This window comes from Punica granatum, chromosome 7, assembly GCF_007655135.1.
Source record: "Punica granatum isolate Tunisia-2019 chromosome 7, ASM765513v2, whole genome shotgun sequence".
Lineage (NCBI taxonomy): Eukaryota > Viridiplantae > Streptophyta > Magnoliopsida > Myrtales > Lythraceae > Punica > Punica granatum.
In genome coordinates, this window is record NC_045133.1 from 22831775 (window position 1) to 22852056 (window position 20282).

Genomic DNA, 20282 nt, shown 5'->3' on the forward strand with positions numbered 1-20282 from the left:
CGACATTAATATGGCGAGCTGAAAAGGCTACGTTTAGTGGCTGCATTAATTCTTCCGGCAGATACAAAAGACGATTTTCAGACAGCTTTAAAGACGTTTATTTCGGTAACTCCACTCATAAAAAATGTCACGAGGGAACAAAATAACTCAAACCCACAACCAGAAATTTCAGTTGGAAGCTTTATTATCTATTTATTCATTCATTTACTTATTTATATTTTAAATTTTATGGTAAAGTTTCACAGTTGGGTTTTATCAAGAGGGTGGCGTGGTGGTGAGCTGATGAAGACACAACTGTCTGATCTCTGCCTCCACATGTAGCTGTTAGTTGTAAATAAAGGCTTGTGTTTGCCTTTTGGACATGGAACCTCTTCACATCCTTCACTGTCACCTGGAGGCTACTTATCGGTAGTTGTTTATCTCGGATGTCGTAGAACGTCCCGAGCCTCAGAGACGGGAACCGAGCTTGAGATGTGCTTGTGATGCTTATGTTCCCGTTGCTTCCTTAAACCACCTCGATCAATGTATCACGTATACTTCTAATTAAAGAGCTTAGCAAAAAGATCATTGCCATATACCATAAGCAAACGAAGTCGTAATAACTCCCAATCCAACCACGATATTTTTCTTTGATATAAATCGAGAAGTGAAATCTTACAAATTAAGGGAAATTCAATTGGAAATTGAATCATGGAAGTCTAGTTTCTCTATTGTTTCTATGGTGTACAAAAGAATTACAACTATGCCTCTGATTGGATTGCCGACGACATGAAGATCACCGTGTTCTCGTCACAAGTCCCGATTTCGGGCAATTCTCAGATTTCGGCCACCATGAGGTGGGAAGGCAGCATCTCGTTGAAGCTGATCTCTGATCAAACTTTCTTGCTCATATACTATCAACAATGAGGAAAAACTTGGAATAATTCGTATACGACTTTGTCAATGGTGTCATGATACTGGCAGTTCATCCATTGAAACAGTTGCATCCGATTCAACCAAGAGCCGTATCCTCAGCGAACATGAACCGCAAGGAATAATGACTGATGCAGGCAAAGTACCCGAAACCTTTGACACCACACTGCTCCCATCTCTCAGCAGATGACAACCCATCTCTTCCAGTTCCCCAGAATCGATCGAGAAGTAATCACCGCACCGGCATGAGTGAAAGAGCTGCAAGACGTCCTCGACACTTTCCATCAGCATATCCTCCAAGCTAACGTCCTCTGCAACTAAAACATCCTGTCTCGAGGCCTGCAGCTCTCTGTCGTAGAGTCTCCTCAACCTCGCATCGCTCAGGGTCTCCCAAGCCTGCTGTATCTCAAGAAACTTGGCTTTGTCGGAATCACCAGTCTCGGGAGCTGCCACCCGTGCTTTGTCGGGATGGTGATTAAGGACTTTACTCCGATAACTCGCCCTGATTTCTTCGTAGCTCGCATCCTCTTCCACGGATAGCACATGGTAGAGTGTCCTCGTCAAAGAATGCTCACCGAGAACCATTGTGCACTGTGAAAAAAAAATCAAAAACATCGACTTAACACAAACATCCGATACGATCCGAAGTTAATTTGCGTCTCTCAACGAGGAGCATAATCACAAAGCAAAGGGAAAGAGATCATAAATCAGTTCATGGATTCCCGAAGCTTCAAAACCATGGAATTGGGAAACTTATGTCCAAGGAAACGGAAACTTCGATTGAAATCGACATCTAAGAGCTTCACCCACTCCGATACAATTCGAGAATTGACCACACCTATCAGTCCAATAGAAGCTCGGCCCCCGACTCAGAAAATTGAAACTTCTTTCCGGGATCAGCATCGGGGACACAATTGCTTAGAAATCAATCAACCAACTCGCGAATTAGGGAAAGGGAGAATCTACAGAATTTACAGAGCCGCAAAATAAAGGCAATCACCTCTTTCACTTCAGCTCGCGAATGGCAGAGCGGATGCAGTCGGCAGAAATCAGAGAGGCCAACGAGAGAATGATCGGAGGGAGGGAGAGGGAGACAGGCTCGAGCGGGTCGGGCGTCGCGTGGCGGAGCACAGCAGCAGAGACGACGAACAGAAGGAGAGGGACGGACATGACATTGGGCTGGGCCAAAATTGGACAGGCCCTATTAAATTTGGTATATGGGCTTCGACTTACATGATTAAGAATAACTGATAAATAAATTTAAATTAGGATTAATTACCTAAAAAAATAAACTTTTTACATTTTATCAATTCTAATATAAAAAAATTTTCTTGATCTAAAAATATACAAACTATCAAATTGATATCAATATTAGTGCGGCATCATCTTTTTTGATCGATGAGGTCTCAACAGCAGTTACCCCCCCTCAATCGAGGTCGCTTACGATAACATATATCGCTGTCAACCCCAGTTGTGGGGTGATGGCAATCAATGAGGCTCTTGCCGCCGACCCTTCTTCCTTCCTTTCTCGAATTTACCTTTCTTTTTTTAATCGGGCAATGAGGCTCTCACCGGAGACTACCAACACCCTCGTAAAGTCACCGGCGACTACTAAGGTCACCGACTATCCTAATCATAGGTGGTGGGCAACAATTCTGTTCAAATTAATGAAAATGTTGGTGCGTACTAATATTGATATCAAATTGATAGTTTGTGTATTTTTAGGTCAAGGAAAAAATTTGTGCTAGAATTGATAAAATGTGAACAAATTTGTGTTTTTTTTGTTAATTAACCCTTTAAATTAATAATATAAGTTTTTCAGTGAACAAATTAATAATGTTAGTTTAAAGTTTAAGTAAAAGAAAATACTACATTCTTTTTCTTAATGAATAAAGAAAGATGACGAGTAATAGTGGCGACCTTGTTACTCCCCGCTACAGAATATTCGAATTACCATGCTGAACAGTGAACATATCAGCAAGTATTTTGGATTCAAATCTAAGACAAAGAGTACACTTCTGGAAAATATTTTTGACGCTAATGCATAGAAAATATTACATTCACCAACGGTAGATTATCAATCAATGCTAATAATTTGCAAATTAATTAATTAATTAATTAATTAATATGTATAAAAACCAAGACAGAATGACGTATAGGGAGAGAGGAGAGAGTGGGAAAGTGATGGTAGAGAAAAAAGATATTTAATGAAGTACATTTACAAATGCAATCTTATTTTAGTACCGGTTATGAATAAAAATATTTCATAAGTATTTTGTGAAAATGAATGTTACACCACTTGCCATTTTTCCAATATAAGTAGTAGGGGTGTACAGGTCCGGGTACTCTTTTTTTTTACGATACCCGGACCTACCATGTAAGGGACATGTTCTAAGATTTTGAAATCGGACCCTACCATGTTGAGTCTTAGAACCAGAACTTATCCGGAATCTGTATTATACCATAATTTCCAAGTACCCTGTTGGAACCTATAATTTTTTTGTCTCGCTAAATAAAATCGAAAATGTCTCATTTATAATCAGTAATCACGCAAATCAGAATGTCGACATAAATTTAGATTCTTTTTAAATTAGTGATTATATTTTTTAAATATAGGAATATCTGAATATAACTATATATATAATGAGGAAAATTATTATCTGAGTCCGAGCATAGGTTCAAGTTTCAGTTCTGGATACCCTATATGCAATAACCAAAATCAGAAGCGGTTTTCAACTGTTTCGTAGTTTAATACCCGGACCCTACCATATTTTCAATACGAGTTACCCAAACCATACCTTAACGGGTAGATTCCAATCGATTCCGGGTATACCTGATATCCGTGTACACCCCTAATAAGTAGTAATAAATAAGTAAATTCCTCATTATTTTTCTTGATATACGAAAATAAGATCAGTAATAAAATTGAGACTAAATTCTTCTATCTTTACAAAGCATTAGGTGTAGGCCCGCTCATTATCTAGATGGGTGAAACAATTTAATTTATCGGGTAAAATGAGCCAATCTCCCTTGAGATTTGGGAAAACAGCATTAAACCCTATTTGTTAAATAAATATGCACTTAACCCCAATTGATTTATTTGACCAAACCATTACCTTTTAAGAAAAATACCAATTCGGTCCATGATTTTGGAATTTTTTCTTATTGAGACCATATATTTACTTTGTACTAAATAAGGTCATTCTTATATTAAAATTTTAAATAAAAAATTGAAAATCAAACAAAAAAAAGTTGATCGAATAAAGAAGAGAAAGGCTTCGAATTCTATTACTTGGAATAGTGTTAACCGATGATGGGCCACTACCCCATAACTATTTGATGAGGTAACGCGTTTCAAAAGTGAAATTATTATCTGCAGATATAATTTTTTCATTGTATTGTTACCCTCCTAGTGACTCGCCACCAGCCGTTTATCGCCTCAGGCAAGGTCGCAGACATCTAACAAAGATGTCTCTTAAGCGGTGGTGGTCGGTGGACGGTAGTGGCCCGCCCCTTTTGCTCTTTATTTCACTCTCTATTCAAAGCTTTCAAATTGAAAATATTTTAAAAATAAATTAGACATTACATAAACATTGTAATGTGGGTCTTGTTCGATAAAAAATAAATGTATGACTTAAAAAGTAAATACTCAAAAGTTATGGCCCTAATTGAAATTTTTTCTGAAAAATTGGTTTGGTCAAATAAGCCAATGGAGTTAAGTGCATATTTTTTAAACAAATGAAGTTGAGTACTATTTCTCGAAAATCTCAGAAGAGGTCATTGCAGTTTACCCTCATTTATTTGACAATTATGAATTAAGTTTTCAATTTGTTTGGTCATAATATATGTTATTTGGGCAACCAAAAACACAATCAACCACCTGATATTTTCAAAATAAATAAAAGCATCGTGGTGCCTGATTTTTATATATTATATAATTGATTGATTTATATATTATAACAAAAAGTGATTGTAAAAAAAAAGTGATTGCATCATACAATTTTCCACAACATACCAAGTACTTACAAATGAAACGGTAATTTTTCATAGTCTCTATACACGACAACATAATTTTATCCACAAGTTTTCGTGTGATGCCATTTAAAGTACAAATTTTTTGGTTCAATCAACATTAATCTGTTAGAAACGAACATTGCAATGTATGATCGGTAATACCGTGGAGAAGGAATAGCCCTAATATTATGATTTGAAATCATTCAATCAACCGAGGGGATGATGCTTTATATGAATCATTAACAATATTTAACTATCGAAACATATCATTAACCATATTTAACTATTAGAAATATATACGCTATGGATAATATAAATTTTGCAAATATTTGTAAGGAATAAATTTTTTTGTTTAGCAATCAATGATTATCCATGGAATAACAAAAACAAGTACAAGGTAAAATGTTCAAAAGAAAATTATAAAAACAAAAAAATGCAGCAGGTCACCGAGATAACTGCAAAGGAAAGATAATGTGAAAAAAGTACAAATACAGTTGCATAAATCATTCCAATTGTTATACGTTTATTTCTGACCTCTTACAACTAAACTCTATATGGACCCAGTCAATGCTAGGAAGTGGAGCCAAATGCAATTCATATAAAGCTACTAGTATATGGAAATAAAGAAGCAAAGCCAAGAAGGGTCTTGAACCGGTACTCAGCGTAGGAACCCTTCACAGATCACAACTTTAGATCTAATAAGTCAAACCAGTTCCTAAATAACCTAATTCATAGATAGTCAAGCCAAGCAACCATATTTATTTGATCTAGGAGTGTGCGGGTCCGAGTAACCTATTTTTTTCACAATACCCGAACCCTACCCTGTATGGGACATGTTCCAAGATTTTGGAACCGGACCCTTATCATGTTGGAACTCAGAACCAGAACCTACCCGGAACCTGAATTATACTACAGGTAGGTATTATATTGGAACCTGTAACTTTTTTTTTTCTTTTCAAGCACAATAAATGAATAAATTACTAAAATCGAAAAGATCTCATTTGCTACCATGCAAAACAAATAAATGTCAACATAGATTAATCGGATCACATCCATTTACATAACTAAAGGATTATATAGCTCTCGCTAGGATTATATAATAGACAAAGCAAATACGCAACTAAAAGATTATGTAGTTATTTAGCAAAAAAATGATGATGTAGCTCTTCTTAGTAGACAAAGCAAATACGCTATCCTCATTATTTTGTAGCTATTACATCGCACATATCGGATTATGTAAATATAAAATAATTTTTCAGAAAAAATATAGGTCCCGAATACCTGTTCCGTGGGTACCCTGTATATTGGAACTAGAACCGGAATCTATTTTCACCGGTTCCTTAAATTATTACTCGGATCCTACTCTATTTTCAATTGGAGTTACCCAGACCTAATCTTAACGGGTAGATTCCAATTGATTCAGGATATATCTAGTATTAATGCACCCCCCTAATTTGATTGGTTCAAACCAGTAATCATCAACCAAAACAATCAAATCAAATCAATCAAGATACATGATCGGTTTAAACCAGTGACTATCAAAGGGGAGCCGAGACATGCATAAAATTAGCAAAAAAGCAAGCCACAAAAGGTCGATTTTTGCAAGTGACAATTCAATCGATCAAACTAGAGCTACAACCTTTTGACATGGAGGGCGAGAATATTGTCGCAGGTAGGCGGAGAAGCCGTAGACGATAAGCCACCATCGAGGGTGAGAAGGAGATCCGAACAGTAAGATCGATGATTTAGGGGATAATCGAGTCTGATGCCAGTCGGGCCGAGTTTCGTCGTGCCTATCAGTCGATCCTGGTCGAGTCAGTGGCTCCTCCACTAATCGAGAGAGCGACGGTCGGGCAGTAGAATCTGCCACCGTTCCAAAGCTCTGCCACCACAAAGAGCATATCGAGAAAAAAATTATATATATAAGCAATTCAGTGCTTGAATATAAATGCTATAATAGAAAGTTCAAGCCAAAAAAAATCTTTAATATAAAGATAATGCTTTGGTTATGGGAGGGGACACGTCGCGTTCTTATTAAAGAAAATATACTATGTGTAATGGATATATCACGCGACATTGCGTTATCCATACAAAAAAAACTTATAATTATCAATAATAAATTTTTCTTTTTATTGTGATTTCTAAAAATTAATAAATATTGAAAATTTTTATTGACTTTTGATATTACTATATGATACACTTATTTTTATTGATAGTAAATTTTTCTTTTTACTAGGGTGTTCTATTTCCACGGAGACCCCACGGTCCCCTCCTAGAATCCATGAGTAAAAATTTGCATTAATCCCAACACTAGTACTCTTGTAATCATGCTCTCTTCTTCTTCTTCTTCTTTTTTGTCCCTTTATTGTTTTCCTTTTAATAATTCCGAACCGGTGGAATGCATGAACATATATAAATGATAATCATGAATTTTATTTACCAAAAAAAACAAAGTTAATCATGAATTTTTCTAGTGAAAGATAAGGAAAAGAGGAATATTCAATCATATCAAGTGATTGGTAAGAGATAAAAATATCACCTTTCTAATAATGAAATCAAACAAAAAAGAGATCCACCGTCCACGTCTCGGCAGGCTCAAAGGCTTTGGGTCGATTTTGCTCCCTTTTATTATAAATGCTTCCACCGCACGTCTGCTCGAAAATCGCCGGCCACCGCCGATTCCGCCGCCGACAGCCACCGAGGGGCATACAAAGATGTCCCTCTTTATACAATACATTTATAACATCTTATGATGTACCTTTATAACATAAAACTGAACAACCGTAATTTGTATAGAGAATTTACTTATGAGATAGCAAGAGGCATGAAAATCGCTTCGGCAACAGTTTTTCAGATAAACATTACGTGCACTGCATGGATCTCTTTCTTAAACTCGTAGCTTCGCTAACGAATCAACCCAAATGTTCGTGTGAACAAAATGGTCCTTAATCAAGCTCATTCGCTTCCCACTTGATCTCGGTCAGTATTATCACAAATATCGATCGCATAACACAAGTCGTTTCCACCGTGAATCCAAGTTTTATACATTGCGTATGATTTTTGGTAATCCATTTCCTCTTAAACACTATAACTTCACTGCCCGATCAAGCATATGATCATATGAACAAACCTGTCCTCGGCCGAGTTCATTCCCTCTCCACCTCACCCCGGTTAGTATTAGTGCACATATCAGCCACATGAATCGCTCCCACCAGAGATCCGGGGTGGTCAAGAAGGGATAAATCATGATATCAAAGCTCTTGGGGGACAAATTAGCACACTCGGGAAAAAGTTTAGCTCATTCTTTATTTGAGTAATTTATTTTATCCAACTCAATTCAACTCTATTTTTTACAAATTTAATAATACAGTCATTACTTTTTTATATTTTTATATAATTTAATAATAAATTTCATATTTACTTTTATAACTATATATACATAATAAACTTTTAATAATAAATTTTTCCTATACTTTTATATCTATATATATATATATATATTTATATAAATATATTTATTAATCAAATTGAGTTAAATAGTAACGCAAGATTAAGTAGCGAAGGGGAACGCGTCGTTCTTCCGGTTTAATTAAAGTCTCACTTTCATTACTTAACTAATTGGGCACAAATCAAACTGCTCCGATCTCCTAATCATCGCCTCCGAAGCATTCATTCATTCCCCTCAGCTCACTATTCCCTCTCTCTCTCTCTCTCTCTCTCTCTCTCTCTCTCTAAGATTGGAAGGCGAAGGACGAAGGAGCGAGAGGAGCTGTCGGGAGCTTCCGTTTCTGCTTCGATCTCTGCCGGAACCTGATCTGACGGCGCCGGGAAAGGAGGAGGAAGGGAGACAGGGCAATCTGGGAGCTCGACGAGGTTTGTCTTATTAATCGAACGGCTCCGTGTGGTGGAGAGTGTGTGGAGGCGGGAGGACATGGTATTATGAGGGTGGAGAGGACGAGGAATGGCGAGGGATTGGGCGAATCAAGGCAGAGGGAAGCTGGGCTGCTCCTACAAGAGGACCACTCTCATCATCTGCGCCATCAACATTGTCGTCGCTCTCTACGTTCTTCGCTCCCTGTACGGCTCTCTCTACCTCTACTCCAGTCGTGACTCCTATCATGGTAAGTAAGGATATGGATTTTCCCTTTCTATGGAGTAGTTGGAGTCCTCGATGTTGTTACGGTGAGAGCTTTAATGACGGTAAGCTTCTTCTTCTTCTTCTTCCACTCTGCAGCTGCTAAGTATACGCCTGAACAGATTAGGAAAATGGAGGAGTCCGTACGGATTCGGAAAGCCGCTGAACCAGTTGAGCTAGTGAAACTGGTAAACCGCCATTTCGGATGATTGATTTACTTTCTCTGGATAGAGTCTTATCGTGTTCTCCCGGAGATTTGTTCTCCTTGATGACTTCATTGTCGCCGGATTTCATCTCCGATTGGGTGGAAGTTATAGCATTCCGAGTTACTTTTCGCGATTGAATCTTGATGAAGGGTGTTTCTCTTTTGTTCTGGACAATAGGCAGAAAAGCTAAAGAAGCAATTACACAGCGAGGAAACAGCTGAGGTGCCTCAGAGTTTAAAGCAGAAGATCAGTGATGAGATTCTGCAGCTCCTGAAAGGTCTAAATGGCAACTCAAACCTGACCCTGCAACGAGGTCAGTAGGTCTTTATTTAGTTCCGCGGTTATTTTTGGATAACATAGGCCAGAATTAGTATGTTGTACTTCAGCTTGATTTGCAAGGCGTTCCTTACTGACATCTAGAAAAACCTTGCCGTTGTCAGGAACCCTTGTGTTCTTTTTTATCACTCAAGGTTGGAACATAAACATAAACTTTGTCCGAGGAACTTAAAAAAGGCAATTTCACAGCTAGTGAAACAGGGGATATGCAACAGGAGTTTTGTAACATATGGATATGCTTCCCATTTCGGAAGGATCTTCATCTCTGTCTGCTTATTTAAATTTAGTCCTGTTAAACAAATCCCACCAAATTCTTCTTTTAAATATGCAAATTCAACATGAAATATGACATCATTTGCTGACTTTGCCACATGTTGACATAGTAAAGCTAGAGCTCCACCACCTATACTGAGAAAAAAAAAAAGGAAGCCAAAACTGAGATATTTGTATTTATGTGTCCTTTTGCATCTTGTTCCATGTTTGAACTAACCCTTGTCTTTGATTTCGTCCAAGGCCTAAGGCTAGCTTTATGCCATAGCTTTTAGTCTGATTATGTGATTCAGCAGCATTCTGTGCTCGTTGATAGGCAGTGCTCCTGTGTAGTGGATGTTGGTGATCTACATTTATCTAAAGAGAGATTTGATAGTCCTACCGCCTTTTTATGAGTATCCCCTCTTTGCTGCATAGAAAGCTGATGATGAAAGACATAAATATGCTTAAAGCAAATTATGTACCCCTAAGTTTCCATGTAGCTTACCTCTGATCCCTATATCGCACCAAATTCAATTCCTTTCTTTCACAATCAATCTGTTCTGTAACTTTTTTCTGACTTTAGGGGCAGAAAACCGACATATTTGGACCTTCAAAACCCTGTATCCTCAGGTCAAACTGTCCTTATTTTTAGAGACGAAAATTCCTTCTAGGGCCTGATAAGAGTTTAAATCTTCATTTACCCAGAATAAAGGGGGAAATTTGAATTTCACTCCGTAGATTTATTCTATGAGCTTGGTAAAATCTCTTGTTCTGTGCTCCTTTTTCAGTGAGTATTTCCATATGTTCTTCTAGACTGAAATTTCCACGACGAATCTTAGGAGCTTTTACAATTGAAGAAATCGAACTTATAGGAAGAGAGGCAGATAGATATTCATGATGGATGGATCAGTTTTCTTCGTATGTTAGCTGGGGAGAAAACTGGCGTATGGGAAGAACTTGTATAAAATAATTTAAATTCTCCACATTACACACTCAAGAACATTATTAGCAAGATATAGCAATTTTATGATGAGGAGGTGGAGTAGCTTATATCATGAAATAATGCATGAAAAGAAGGTTGCTATATGTTTGTTCAAACTGGATTGCAATCTGCAATGCATATACTTAGGGTATTATTCAATTTTGTGCAAATTGAATTGTTTTATTAAAATGTGCATTTTATGCAGTACCTTTGCTGAGGAATATTTGCTGGTGTCTCATATTTCTAGTAATCATTCCAAATGGTTGGTTACGAATTATTTTTCTTTCTATAAGTGAAAGCCTCCATTGAAATGACTCTTTCTCATCTAGTAAATTTGAACTCACGATTCTTGGCTTTATAGAACATTTCCCTGCTTTCACTTTATTCAGATTTTTACATCTAGTGTCTAGCTTATCTTGTTTTCAGTTGCTTCATTTGGTCCTTCCATTACAGTTAACTTAGATTTTTGAAAAATGAAAATTATTACTTATCAAATAGTGATATGAGCAGGACCTTCTCTGTTTATATTACGACTCATGGTCTTTCTTGCTTCCCTCAATTTGATATGACTTACCTTGCTAGGAGACAGAATCCTATCTGAAAGCAATTGAATCCTTCACAGCCACGAGGATGCTCTGCATACTTCCTGATATCCCCATGCAAATGTTTCTCTACCCCTGTTTCGGGACTATCACATCATGTCTCTGCAGTTCGTGTTGAGACGGTCCTGCTATTGGCCTATTAGAGCTTGCAAATAGGGTGAATTACTGGAATGACTATAACATAGCAATAGTCCCTCAGAAAATTCAATTAATTGGTGATTGAAAAAAAGTAACTGCTGACCATCAGACTGGTATAGGGTCATCTTTTTCTTATTATAATTCATTCTGCTGTATATTCATCAATAGCTTGTCTTTGCCAGTTGAGATTGTGGAACATTGAACTTTAAATATGTTTTCCATGATCAAGTGATTAGTGTTTATGTATCTGATGAAGCTGCTGGAGTGAATTTGTTTTTCTGTGCAAATAAATCTTGGTACTTAAAAACTTTTAATTGTAAAGCCATGTGTGAAATCTTGTACAATATTCGCTATCCTTCTCATGTTTTTGCGAATCCTCTCTAATGGGTTTTCAATTTCAATGCTAAACAGAAGTGGTTGAAAGCTGGCGCAAGGGAAAATTACAAGAGGCCAAACAGCTCGTCTCTGGAATCACGACAGTCAATTCAACTTTTCTGCCAGAGGAAGCTGGTACAGTATTCTCACAGAATATTTTCATTCCTAAGATTGTGATGCTCTATCGAACTCAATTATACCATGATGTATTCTTCCACTCCTTTTTAGAGCTTTCCATGAAAATTGTTGCAGGATTGCTAACAAAGGCCTTGGGCCCTAAATGGGAAGTCCTCTCTGAAGAGATTGGTCTATGGATACCAATTGCAGTCATCCACATGGAACACAATGATAGACCTGAGGGTGAAGAAGAGATTGGTAAAGCATTACTTTTTCCAATATATTATGTAGTAAGCTGCCCCTTATTTATATTCTTGTCTCTTTTTCCTCTCCTACTTTCCTGTCTTCATGAATGAAAGTTGAGGCTAGTTTGGATTCGCCCTGCTAGTTTTATTGCTTTTGCAGAATATCCCGCTTTAAGTAACTTATCTCAAGGTGCTCCTGAGGTCTTTGAAATTTTCACAATTTGCCCCATAAAGTGAAGCTTTAACGTAAATAGGCGAATGCTTCTCTCGTTGCCATTTCTCTCCATCTTTGTCCGTCATTTGCAATAAAGTCGTATAGTATTAGTTTCGAGGCTCGTAAAACTTGAATTTTCATTGAGTGCCTATCATGTATTTTACAATTTCTGTTTCCAGAGGAAGAAGTTCTGCCTGGAAGACCGCTGCCTCCAGAATGCAATGCTGAGCTTCACACGGATTATGATGGTGCCGCTGTTAGGTGGGGCCTGACCCATCCCAAGGAAAGTGCAGCTGATTGCTGCCAGGCTTGTTTGGATCAGGCCAAGCTTGCCAAACCAGGCCAGATGAAGTGTAACATATGGGTTTATTGCCCGTCTGAGACTGGTTGCTACTCTCCTGACATTTATGAGCACAAACAACAGGAGTGCTGGCTTAAATATGTAAGCTTTCTTTTTTCTCTATGTACGAGTTACTTAGTTATGTTTAATTCCCTTAGAATCAAAAGGAGGTAGCTCCTGATGGAAATTAATAGATCAAATCTTTAAGTTCTTGTAAGCTGGCCAGTGAATTATTGGTGACCTTAACTGATCCTTCAGATATCTTTCTGCCCTATCTTCTCCCTTCCCTTTCTCCATGAACTACCAGTTTTAACCGGTTTTTAGGCTCTTCGTTTTGTTATGTCGCAGAGGCCCTAATTCGTTATGTTTAGCCTCCTCTTAATCGAATGGATGCTCAAAAGTTTGCTGCTCTCTTTTCTGCTTCTTGTGAAATGCAGGCAGAGCACCCTAAACAGAACTTCAACGACAAATACTCGGAGGAGTACAGAAACGCTCACCCGACTGCTCCATTGGTAGTCCCATGGGTTGCTGGCGTTGTTAAAGTATGATCATAAGATGATTAGCCCAACCAATGATACATTGGAATCCAAAGCAGTGCCTATGAACTTTCTGCTTCCGCTAACCGCTCACTTGTGCGAGGCTATGCCGTGTTGTGTAACTACTGGTGCAAAGGTATTGGAAGTGGCAGGTGTGTCCGGGTCAAAGAAGCATGTTCTCTAGATTTATTCATTACATCACGAAATTTTTTTTGTATAACACGGAGGTTTTGGTGGTCTCTTTCTTGGGCTTCCGATATTATATACATTAAGCTCAAGAAGTCAGAGGCGTCCAAGTAGTCACTCCAATTTCGATACGTTGGAGATGCAAAGAAAAGATTTCTGGAACTGGGAACTCATCACATATTGGACATGCTCTAATATTTTGCTCTCTCTCTCTCTCTCTCTCTCTCTCTCTCTCTCTCTCTCTCTTTCCCTCTAATTATCTTGTACATTGATGGATATAATGTAGTTGCTGCTGCCTGCAGTTTTGAGGGCGACGTTCGAGTTCGAGTATCTCTTCCCAGAATGGGATATTGGTTGATGACAAACAGATGTCCATAGTAATCAACTTATCGTGTATGATGGAGATATAGAACTTCCCTCTTTGCGTTTAATTGCACTCATTGGAGAGGATGTTTGGAGGATCCAATTCAAGAATAGTGTTCTTTTTTTTTCTTTTTTCCTGATAAGGGTGTTGAAATGCATTTCGCAGGATCCAATTCAAGAATAGTGCTCTTTCTTTTCTTTTTTTCTGATAAGCATGTTGAAATGCATTTGGCGTGGATGCGGATTGGCCCTCGCGAGCATCTTCACACCAATAGAACTTCGAAATGTGCCAAGAGAACAAAGAAGCGGGATACAATCCGAACGCGATGTGAAGCTACAACCTTCGTTTTCGATCTGCATATTGCTGGATACCACCAATAACCAGTGTGCATAACATTCTCTTGTACCAATATCATGTTCTACAAAATTAAGCCTTTTCGAACATCAGGAAGTCGATGTCCTTGACCTGTTATGATTTTTATGATATGAAGTTTCACGTGAATATAGGGGGAAACGGAGTGTCTGATAGCAACATTTGCTGTGTTTTTTTTTTTGGACACGCGCCGATATCTATAAATTCGACTGGTCCGACTTATTAATTTGAATTCGATTAGCCTAATAAGAGGACAAAACTCTCCAAATCATAGATTTTCTAAATCCATAAATCATAAGACTCGAATTTTAAATAGTACTCAAGGAGAATAACCGAATAACCGCCTAGCCGCTTGTAGTAATTCATATCGGTATAGCAACATATGCTTCTGATGAGCTGCTTCTTTCAGGTCATCAAACAAAATACATATATATCTATAGTCTATATCTATATCTATATAGGTAATTAAAATCAATTCCTAAAACTCATGCGGTGAGAGGCCTGAATGAGAGCTTTCCACGTAAGAATTTTAAGCGTTTTTCCTAGCAGTATTTATTTGTTCGTTTGGATTCCCTACGTTAATGAATTCCTTTGTCTATGATATTAATTCCTTCAATGTAGATTATGACGCAAATGCAATGCAATACAATCTTTCTTGGACATTGATCGGATATTCATTTGCTCTTATTTAAATTTTTGGTGTTCATAAAAATAATCCATTAACTTAATCCAAGTGTATAGAGAGTGAGTTTTATTACTAAAAATATTATTTATATTACATATCATTGGACTCATATCTAAAACTTGAAGAGTAAGTTCTATTTAGTAAAAATCATAAGTATTGAAAAGAAAAAGAAAATAAAAAAAATTATAATATATAAAAGATGAATCGTGAAATGTGGAGTTTCATTTGATGACCTTCGACACCATATACTTTCACGGAATTCTTGATTATTTTAATATAAGTGAAATGATGGCAACTTAATTATTACATGAAAAATGATGAATAACTTTTAATATTATCGAGAAGATCGGATGTGTTTGTTTTTTAAAATTTTTTTAACTCAATTCAACTCCACTTATTTTCAATTCAACATCACAATCATTACTTTTTTATTTTTAAAATTTTTTAACCATTCAATTCAATTTTTAATATTAAATTATCTCAACTATTCATTACTTTTTCACAATTCAACAACACAATCATTACTTAATCATTACTTTCTCTCAATTATTTATTACTTTTTCACACTTTTACTCATAATTTAACAATACAATCATTACAAACCAATTAAAACCAAAACTTAACTCAATCCAACTCTAAATCCAAACGCACTCGAAGTATTTTAGAATTTCTCAATAAAAGGAGAAAAATGCAAGGGAAAAGTACTAATTAACTTTTAAAAATTAATTCTTATATATTCTTTTTTCTTTTCCTAAATATTTCGGCCTAGCCTCATGGAACATCAACATATATTGAAATCAAAGTTGACATAAGAATAAGAACTAGAAATAGAAAAAGAAAAAGAAAGAGGAGAAGAAAGCATATTACTATTTTATAGGAAAAATGATACTAGTGATCCTAAAAGTTTGCCATTTTTTAACATTGAATCTTAAAAGTTTCATTTCGGGGAAATCTAAGTCCTAAAATATTTGGAAAAGTGTCTGCAGCGGTCCTTTCCGTCACACCTCTTCACGGATCTGCCAGTGTGGAGTTAATGGCGTTAGGTGCATACAGGTGGCCGTTAAATTGCTGACGTGGCACGTCAGGAGTGAAAGACCCGATTTTCAAGACTCGGCTTGAAATTTCAACCCGATTTCAAGACTCGGCTTGAAATTTCAACCCGATTTTCAAGACATGCAAGCAAGCTTCTGCAGCCAAACTTTTTTTTCTTTATCCCCAGGAACAACCAGCCCAACGAAGGTTGAAGTTAAGAGTACAGTGGGGGTATCTCCGAAAGAAAATCCTCTCACCAACGCATGAGCGGAAAGAGCTCACCGAAGGCTGTATCTCCGAAAGACTCCTCCCATCCTTCAATAGCTGCTGTGATGGTCCCAGTAGGGTGCTATAATGGTCTGTTGATGATCCTGTGGTCATCCACTGTCAGGGCCCTTTCCCACAGCTGCTGCTTCGTCGTCCGCTCTTGCTCTGAAGCCCGGCCCCGAGCAAAGGCAACCGAAATATTATCAATAAGAGATATTATCGCAAAGCTCGTGATCGATGGTTTGCAGGAGCGGCGTTGTGTTGCGTGAAGGAGAGGAGCAGTGCTAAGGTTTTGGGCATGGGGAGGGAGTCGGGTGAAGAAGGAGACATCCGGACTCAAATCGACCCGATTTTGGGAGGGAGCTTTCGGGTTTCACGAGCCGGGTTGAAAAATCGGGTCTTCCACTCGAGTTCACTCCCGACGTGCCACGTCAGCAATTTAATGGCCACTTGTACGCATTTAACGTTGTTAACTCCATGCTGGTAGCTCCATGAAAAGGTGTGACAGAAATTACCACCGCTGACACTTTTCTAACAGATTTAGAACTTGATTTCTCAATATGAAACTTTTAACATTCAATGTCAAAAAATGGTAAATTTTTAAAATTACTAGTATTATTTTCCTCTAATTTATATATAGGTTAATTGACTTCAATGACGATAAGCCTACTTATAAAAAAAAATGATGATAGCCCTCCATTTGTGGGACGGGGGTCTACTCTTTTACGTAACCATTCCCTCGGCTCGTGATTGAACGTCTATTCATGTCTTCGCCATTAATATATAGTATATACATATACTTAAGTAATTATCAGAAAATAATAGGCATTTATATTTGAAATTGAGTCTTCCAATTAGTAAGGGTTAGGATACCGAGAAGGCAAAGCATTAACTACATACAAAAAAAAAAAGAATTAATCTTATACGCACGTACATAATTTTTTTGGTGAAATATGCATGTACATAATTAATAAATTAATTAAGAGAGAGCAAATTAATATCCATATCAGTACACAAGCTTTCTCATACGCAACTAACCAATATTTTTTCCTTAACACATCAAAACGGATCCAAGGGACGTGAAAATTGTACTTGAATGAATAAAAAAGAGAAGAACTCAGGATTCCTCTATCCCTTTCTCTCATTCTCAATGTCTCTATTGTTACAATCTATAATCTATTTTGTGGTTTTCTCTACGTATTTATATAAATTTTTGCTCTTCATTAATTGTTGTTGGGTTCCTCATTTTGGTATTTCTCATTATGTGTATGAGTCTTTTATGACATAATAGTTTGAACTGACTTTAAATCGCTAATAAAAGAATGAGTTCTATTTTGTTTATCTTTCTGAATCTTTTGATTGATTGAATAAAATGAAGGTCTAAAATATTCTCCTACACAAGGGTCTCCTGCGAGAAGAACGTGACGAGAGGAGCATAAGCGGCATGGCGACCGAGGATTAGAACCGCGTAGAAAATCAACAGCAGTAAAAGAGAGCAGGGATTTGCTATACAATCTGGAGGATGCGAATAGGTCCAGGAGTTTAGAAAGCAGAACATACCCGAGATTATGGCCTAGGGAGATCGAGAAGCAACCGGACGCGAAGCTAAATAATTCTATTACCGGTGATGAAATAAAGAAATCGCTCGATAGATAGTTGATGGAGTGTTCAAGGGAGAAGAAAAATAGGACGAAAAAGATTATCGTAAGTATCATATTCCATTTTTCCGGTATGACCGAATGGTTATAAACATAGTATACATTACATACCATTATGAGAAATCCTTATAAAAATAAATAGAAGACTCCTATAAAGGAGCATACTTTAATATTCTCTGTATACATTTTTGCAAATTCAATTTACAAATAATCAAACGGAAAATTATACTTTTAATTCCAAGATTTTCTATTAATATTTTCTTTTGTTCAATTTTCGTCCTTTTCTTTCTTTTCTTTTTTTATCCTTTACCTTCAATAGCTTTTTCGTTTGCATTCTTTAGTAATTTTTTTATGTTAACTGTGTTGAGTTGTAATACTTTAGCAGTCCATATCAGAAAATAACCTATTAATGCCATGTGAAAATTTGATAATTGTCTTGAATCTAACCGAATCGATTTGTCTCTTCTCCTTTCGCGTAAGCACTAGCAAAATCACACCAAACTGTGGCAGGGCTTCTCCACTTCTCCTGCTTTGCCTCTTTCTCCTTTGTCTATTACTTGGTTCAATATTTTTTTGTTAGTCTCCATCTCTTTGTTTCTTCTTACCTCTCTCGATTTTTGCCTTTTAAACTCTAAAGTCAGTTAGACGAATTCAAGCAAATTAGGATTGTAATTTGGGGCAAAGTTATGGGTTTTTCGTGGCTGCGACAATATTGTTGATTGTTGATTCAATCATTCTACTAATTACACAGCAGATTATTCAATTGAATATGAAAGTTGCTTTTCAACCAAAGCTTTGCAAGAAAGAACAATGCTCAGATCTCCCATAATTGGAGGAGTCTAAAATCTTTTATTTTGCTATATGTTTTATTAGTTTTGGTTAATTGATGTTTGAGATGTGAGATGGTTGTTGAGCTGTAAATGCCACCAAATGAACACTTGGATAAGGTAATAATGCCTTTGTAAATATATGTGTTGACGATTAATGAAAATTACCTCTATCCCAAACTTTTCAATATAATACATTGAAGAATTTTCCTCGAGAAATTTGTTCTTTTTTATTTCATTTTTCTTGAGAACATCGTTTTTTATTTCGTTTTTCTTTTCACTCAACATATTTGACAGAAAATGTTACAAAAGGACAAAAATAGAAAAATTCTCAAATGTATTAAAATTTGAGAATGTGCTGCGTGTTGCGGGGTCATATGACTAGTTCAACAATAATTTACAAATAAATGAATGAATGGAAGAGGAGACGGGAATTGCTGCTTGCCAACGAACTCGTGCACTGGGGCACATATGTTCATATTTAATTTAACGTGGGGGGTGGGAAGGGGGTGGTTGAGGGGAATTTTGACATGGCCTTAAGCTGTTGGGGTCCACACGGTTTATTTGATTTTTTTTGGGGGGGGGGGGGGGGAGCATAGCTGGCAGCTGGCTGTGTTCTCTCTTCTTTGATTCTCAGCTCCTCAACTCTCCCCCCACGGAAAGACATGACACACCCACACACACACAAACAGATCAAAACAGGCCAAACCCATATAAGCATAGAATAGAAACCTCGACTCGAGGTAGGTAGTTGACGTCTCCCCCCATTTTTCACTCTTTCTCAAAAAGTAAAGAAGCAATGGGACTCGTTAAACTCTCGAATACCAGGATACGCATGAAAAAAAAAAGAGAATAAAATAATCTTCGTATTTAATTGCGATCCTTTCGTTTTGTCCGGTCTTATAATTTTTTGGTGGTGTGCGATTGATATCTCATCAATCGTTCGATGGCGGAGGCATATGGGATCAACAAGTATAATTAGTCCGGCTAGGTTGAGAACATTTGTGGGACTGACACCAGCATAGCACTCGATGTCTGTGACTCAAACTCAAACGTATTCAGAGCGCCGAATTGACGATTTAAGGTCGGACGAGAGCGTGTACATAAAGCAAAGTAGTCTCATGGTTTTTATCGACGTTGATTAATTCAACCGATTCGACTTAAATAAGGCCTTGATAGTTTTGTGAATTAACGTGTAATTGCGAAGCTAATGTGCGGCGTGAGGGGCACGCGCCCAAGCGGTGATCGTGGGGGTCGGTTTTTCCTGACAAGAAAGGGACAAACATTTGTCAGATATGATAACTGGCGCCGGGGATTGTGGCAACCTCATCAGCCCCACTCCCCAGCCAGTCGACGAGGTCAAAGGGTCATCCATCCATCGCCCCCATTTGACCCCGATAAATATGCATTGATTTATTAGTTGGGTCCAGCCCAAAACCGTTTGTGGGTCCGGGCCCACATCTCAATTTATCCATTTATATATGTAT

General features: G+C 37.3%; 2 protein-coding genes across 3 annotated transcripts; one reads left to right on the forward strand and one right to left on the reverse strand.

Annotated features, from left to right (window-relative positions):
• Window positions 1–593: 593 nt before the first annotated feature.
• LOC116212796 (DPH4 homolog) lies at window positions 594–2064 on the reverse strand. 2 transcript variants are annotated; one of them, XM_031547495.1, is made up of 2 exons: window positions 1913–2064; window positions 594–1503 (listed from the first exon to the last, which is right to left on the reverse strand). In XM_031547495.1, exon 2 carries the CDS (start codon window positions 1495–1497, stop codon window positions 949–951), a length of 549 nt encoding a protein of 182 aa, XP_031403355.1. In that variant the 5' UTR covers window positions 1498–1503; window positions 1913–2064; the 3' UTR covers window positions 594–948. The 2 variants fall into 2 exon arrangements, with proteins under 2 accessions (XP_031403355.1, XP_031403356.1); XM_031547496.1 differs by lacking the exon at window positions 1913–2064 and adding an exon at window positions 1751–1898.
• Window positions 2065–8558: 6494 nt separating this feature from the next.
• LOC116214703 lies at window positions 8559–14395 on the forward strand. The gene is made up of 7 exons (XM_031550126.1): window positions 8559–9047; window positions 9161–9249; window positions 9445–9580; window positions 11989–12087; window positions 12205–12327; window positions 12708–12970; window positions 13306–14395. Exons 1-7 carry the CDS (start codon window positions 8888–8890, stop codon window positions 13414–13416), a joined length of 981 nt encoding a protein of 326 aa, XP_031405986.1. The 5' UTR covers window positions 8559–8887; the 3' UTR covers window positions 13417–14395.
• The last annotated feature ends 5887 nt before the right edge of the window (window positions 14396–20282 follow it).

What these genes read in the sequence shown, in the direction of transcription:
- LOC116212796 (XM_031547495.1), bottom strand. Translation starts at nt 1,497, where the DNA reads ATGGTTCTCGGTGAGCATTCTTTGACGAGGACACTCTACCATGTGCTA.
- LOC116214703 (XM_031550126.1), top strand. Translation starts at nt 8,888, where the DNA reads ATGGCGAGGGATTGGGCGAATCAAGGCAGAGGGAAGCTGGGCTGCTCC. An exon ending in AAACCTGACCCTGCAACGAG is followed by an intron (nt 9,581 to 11,988) that starts GTCAGTAGGTCT and finishes AATGCTAAACAG; the next exon opens with AAGTGGTTGAAAGCTGGCGC. An exon ending in TGAGGGTGAAGAAGAGATTG is followed by an intron (nt 12,328 to 12,707) that starts GTAAAGCATTAC and finishes TTCTGTTTCCAG; the next exon opens with AGGAAGAAGTTCTGCCTGGA.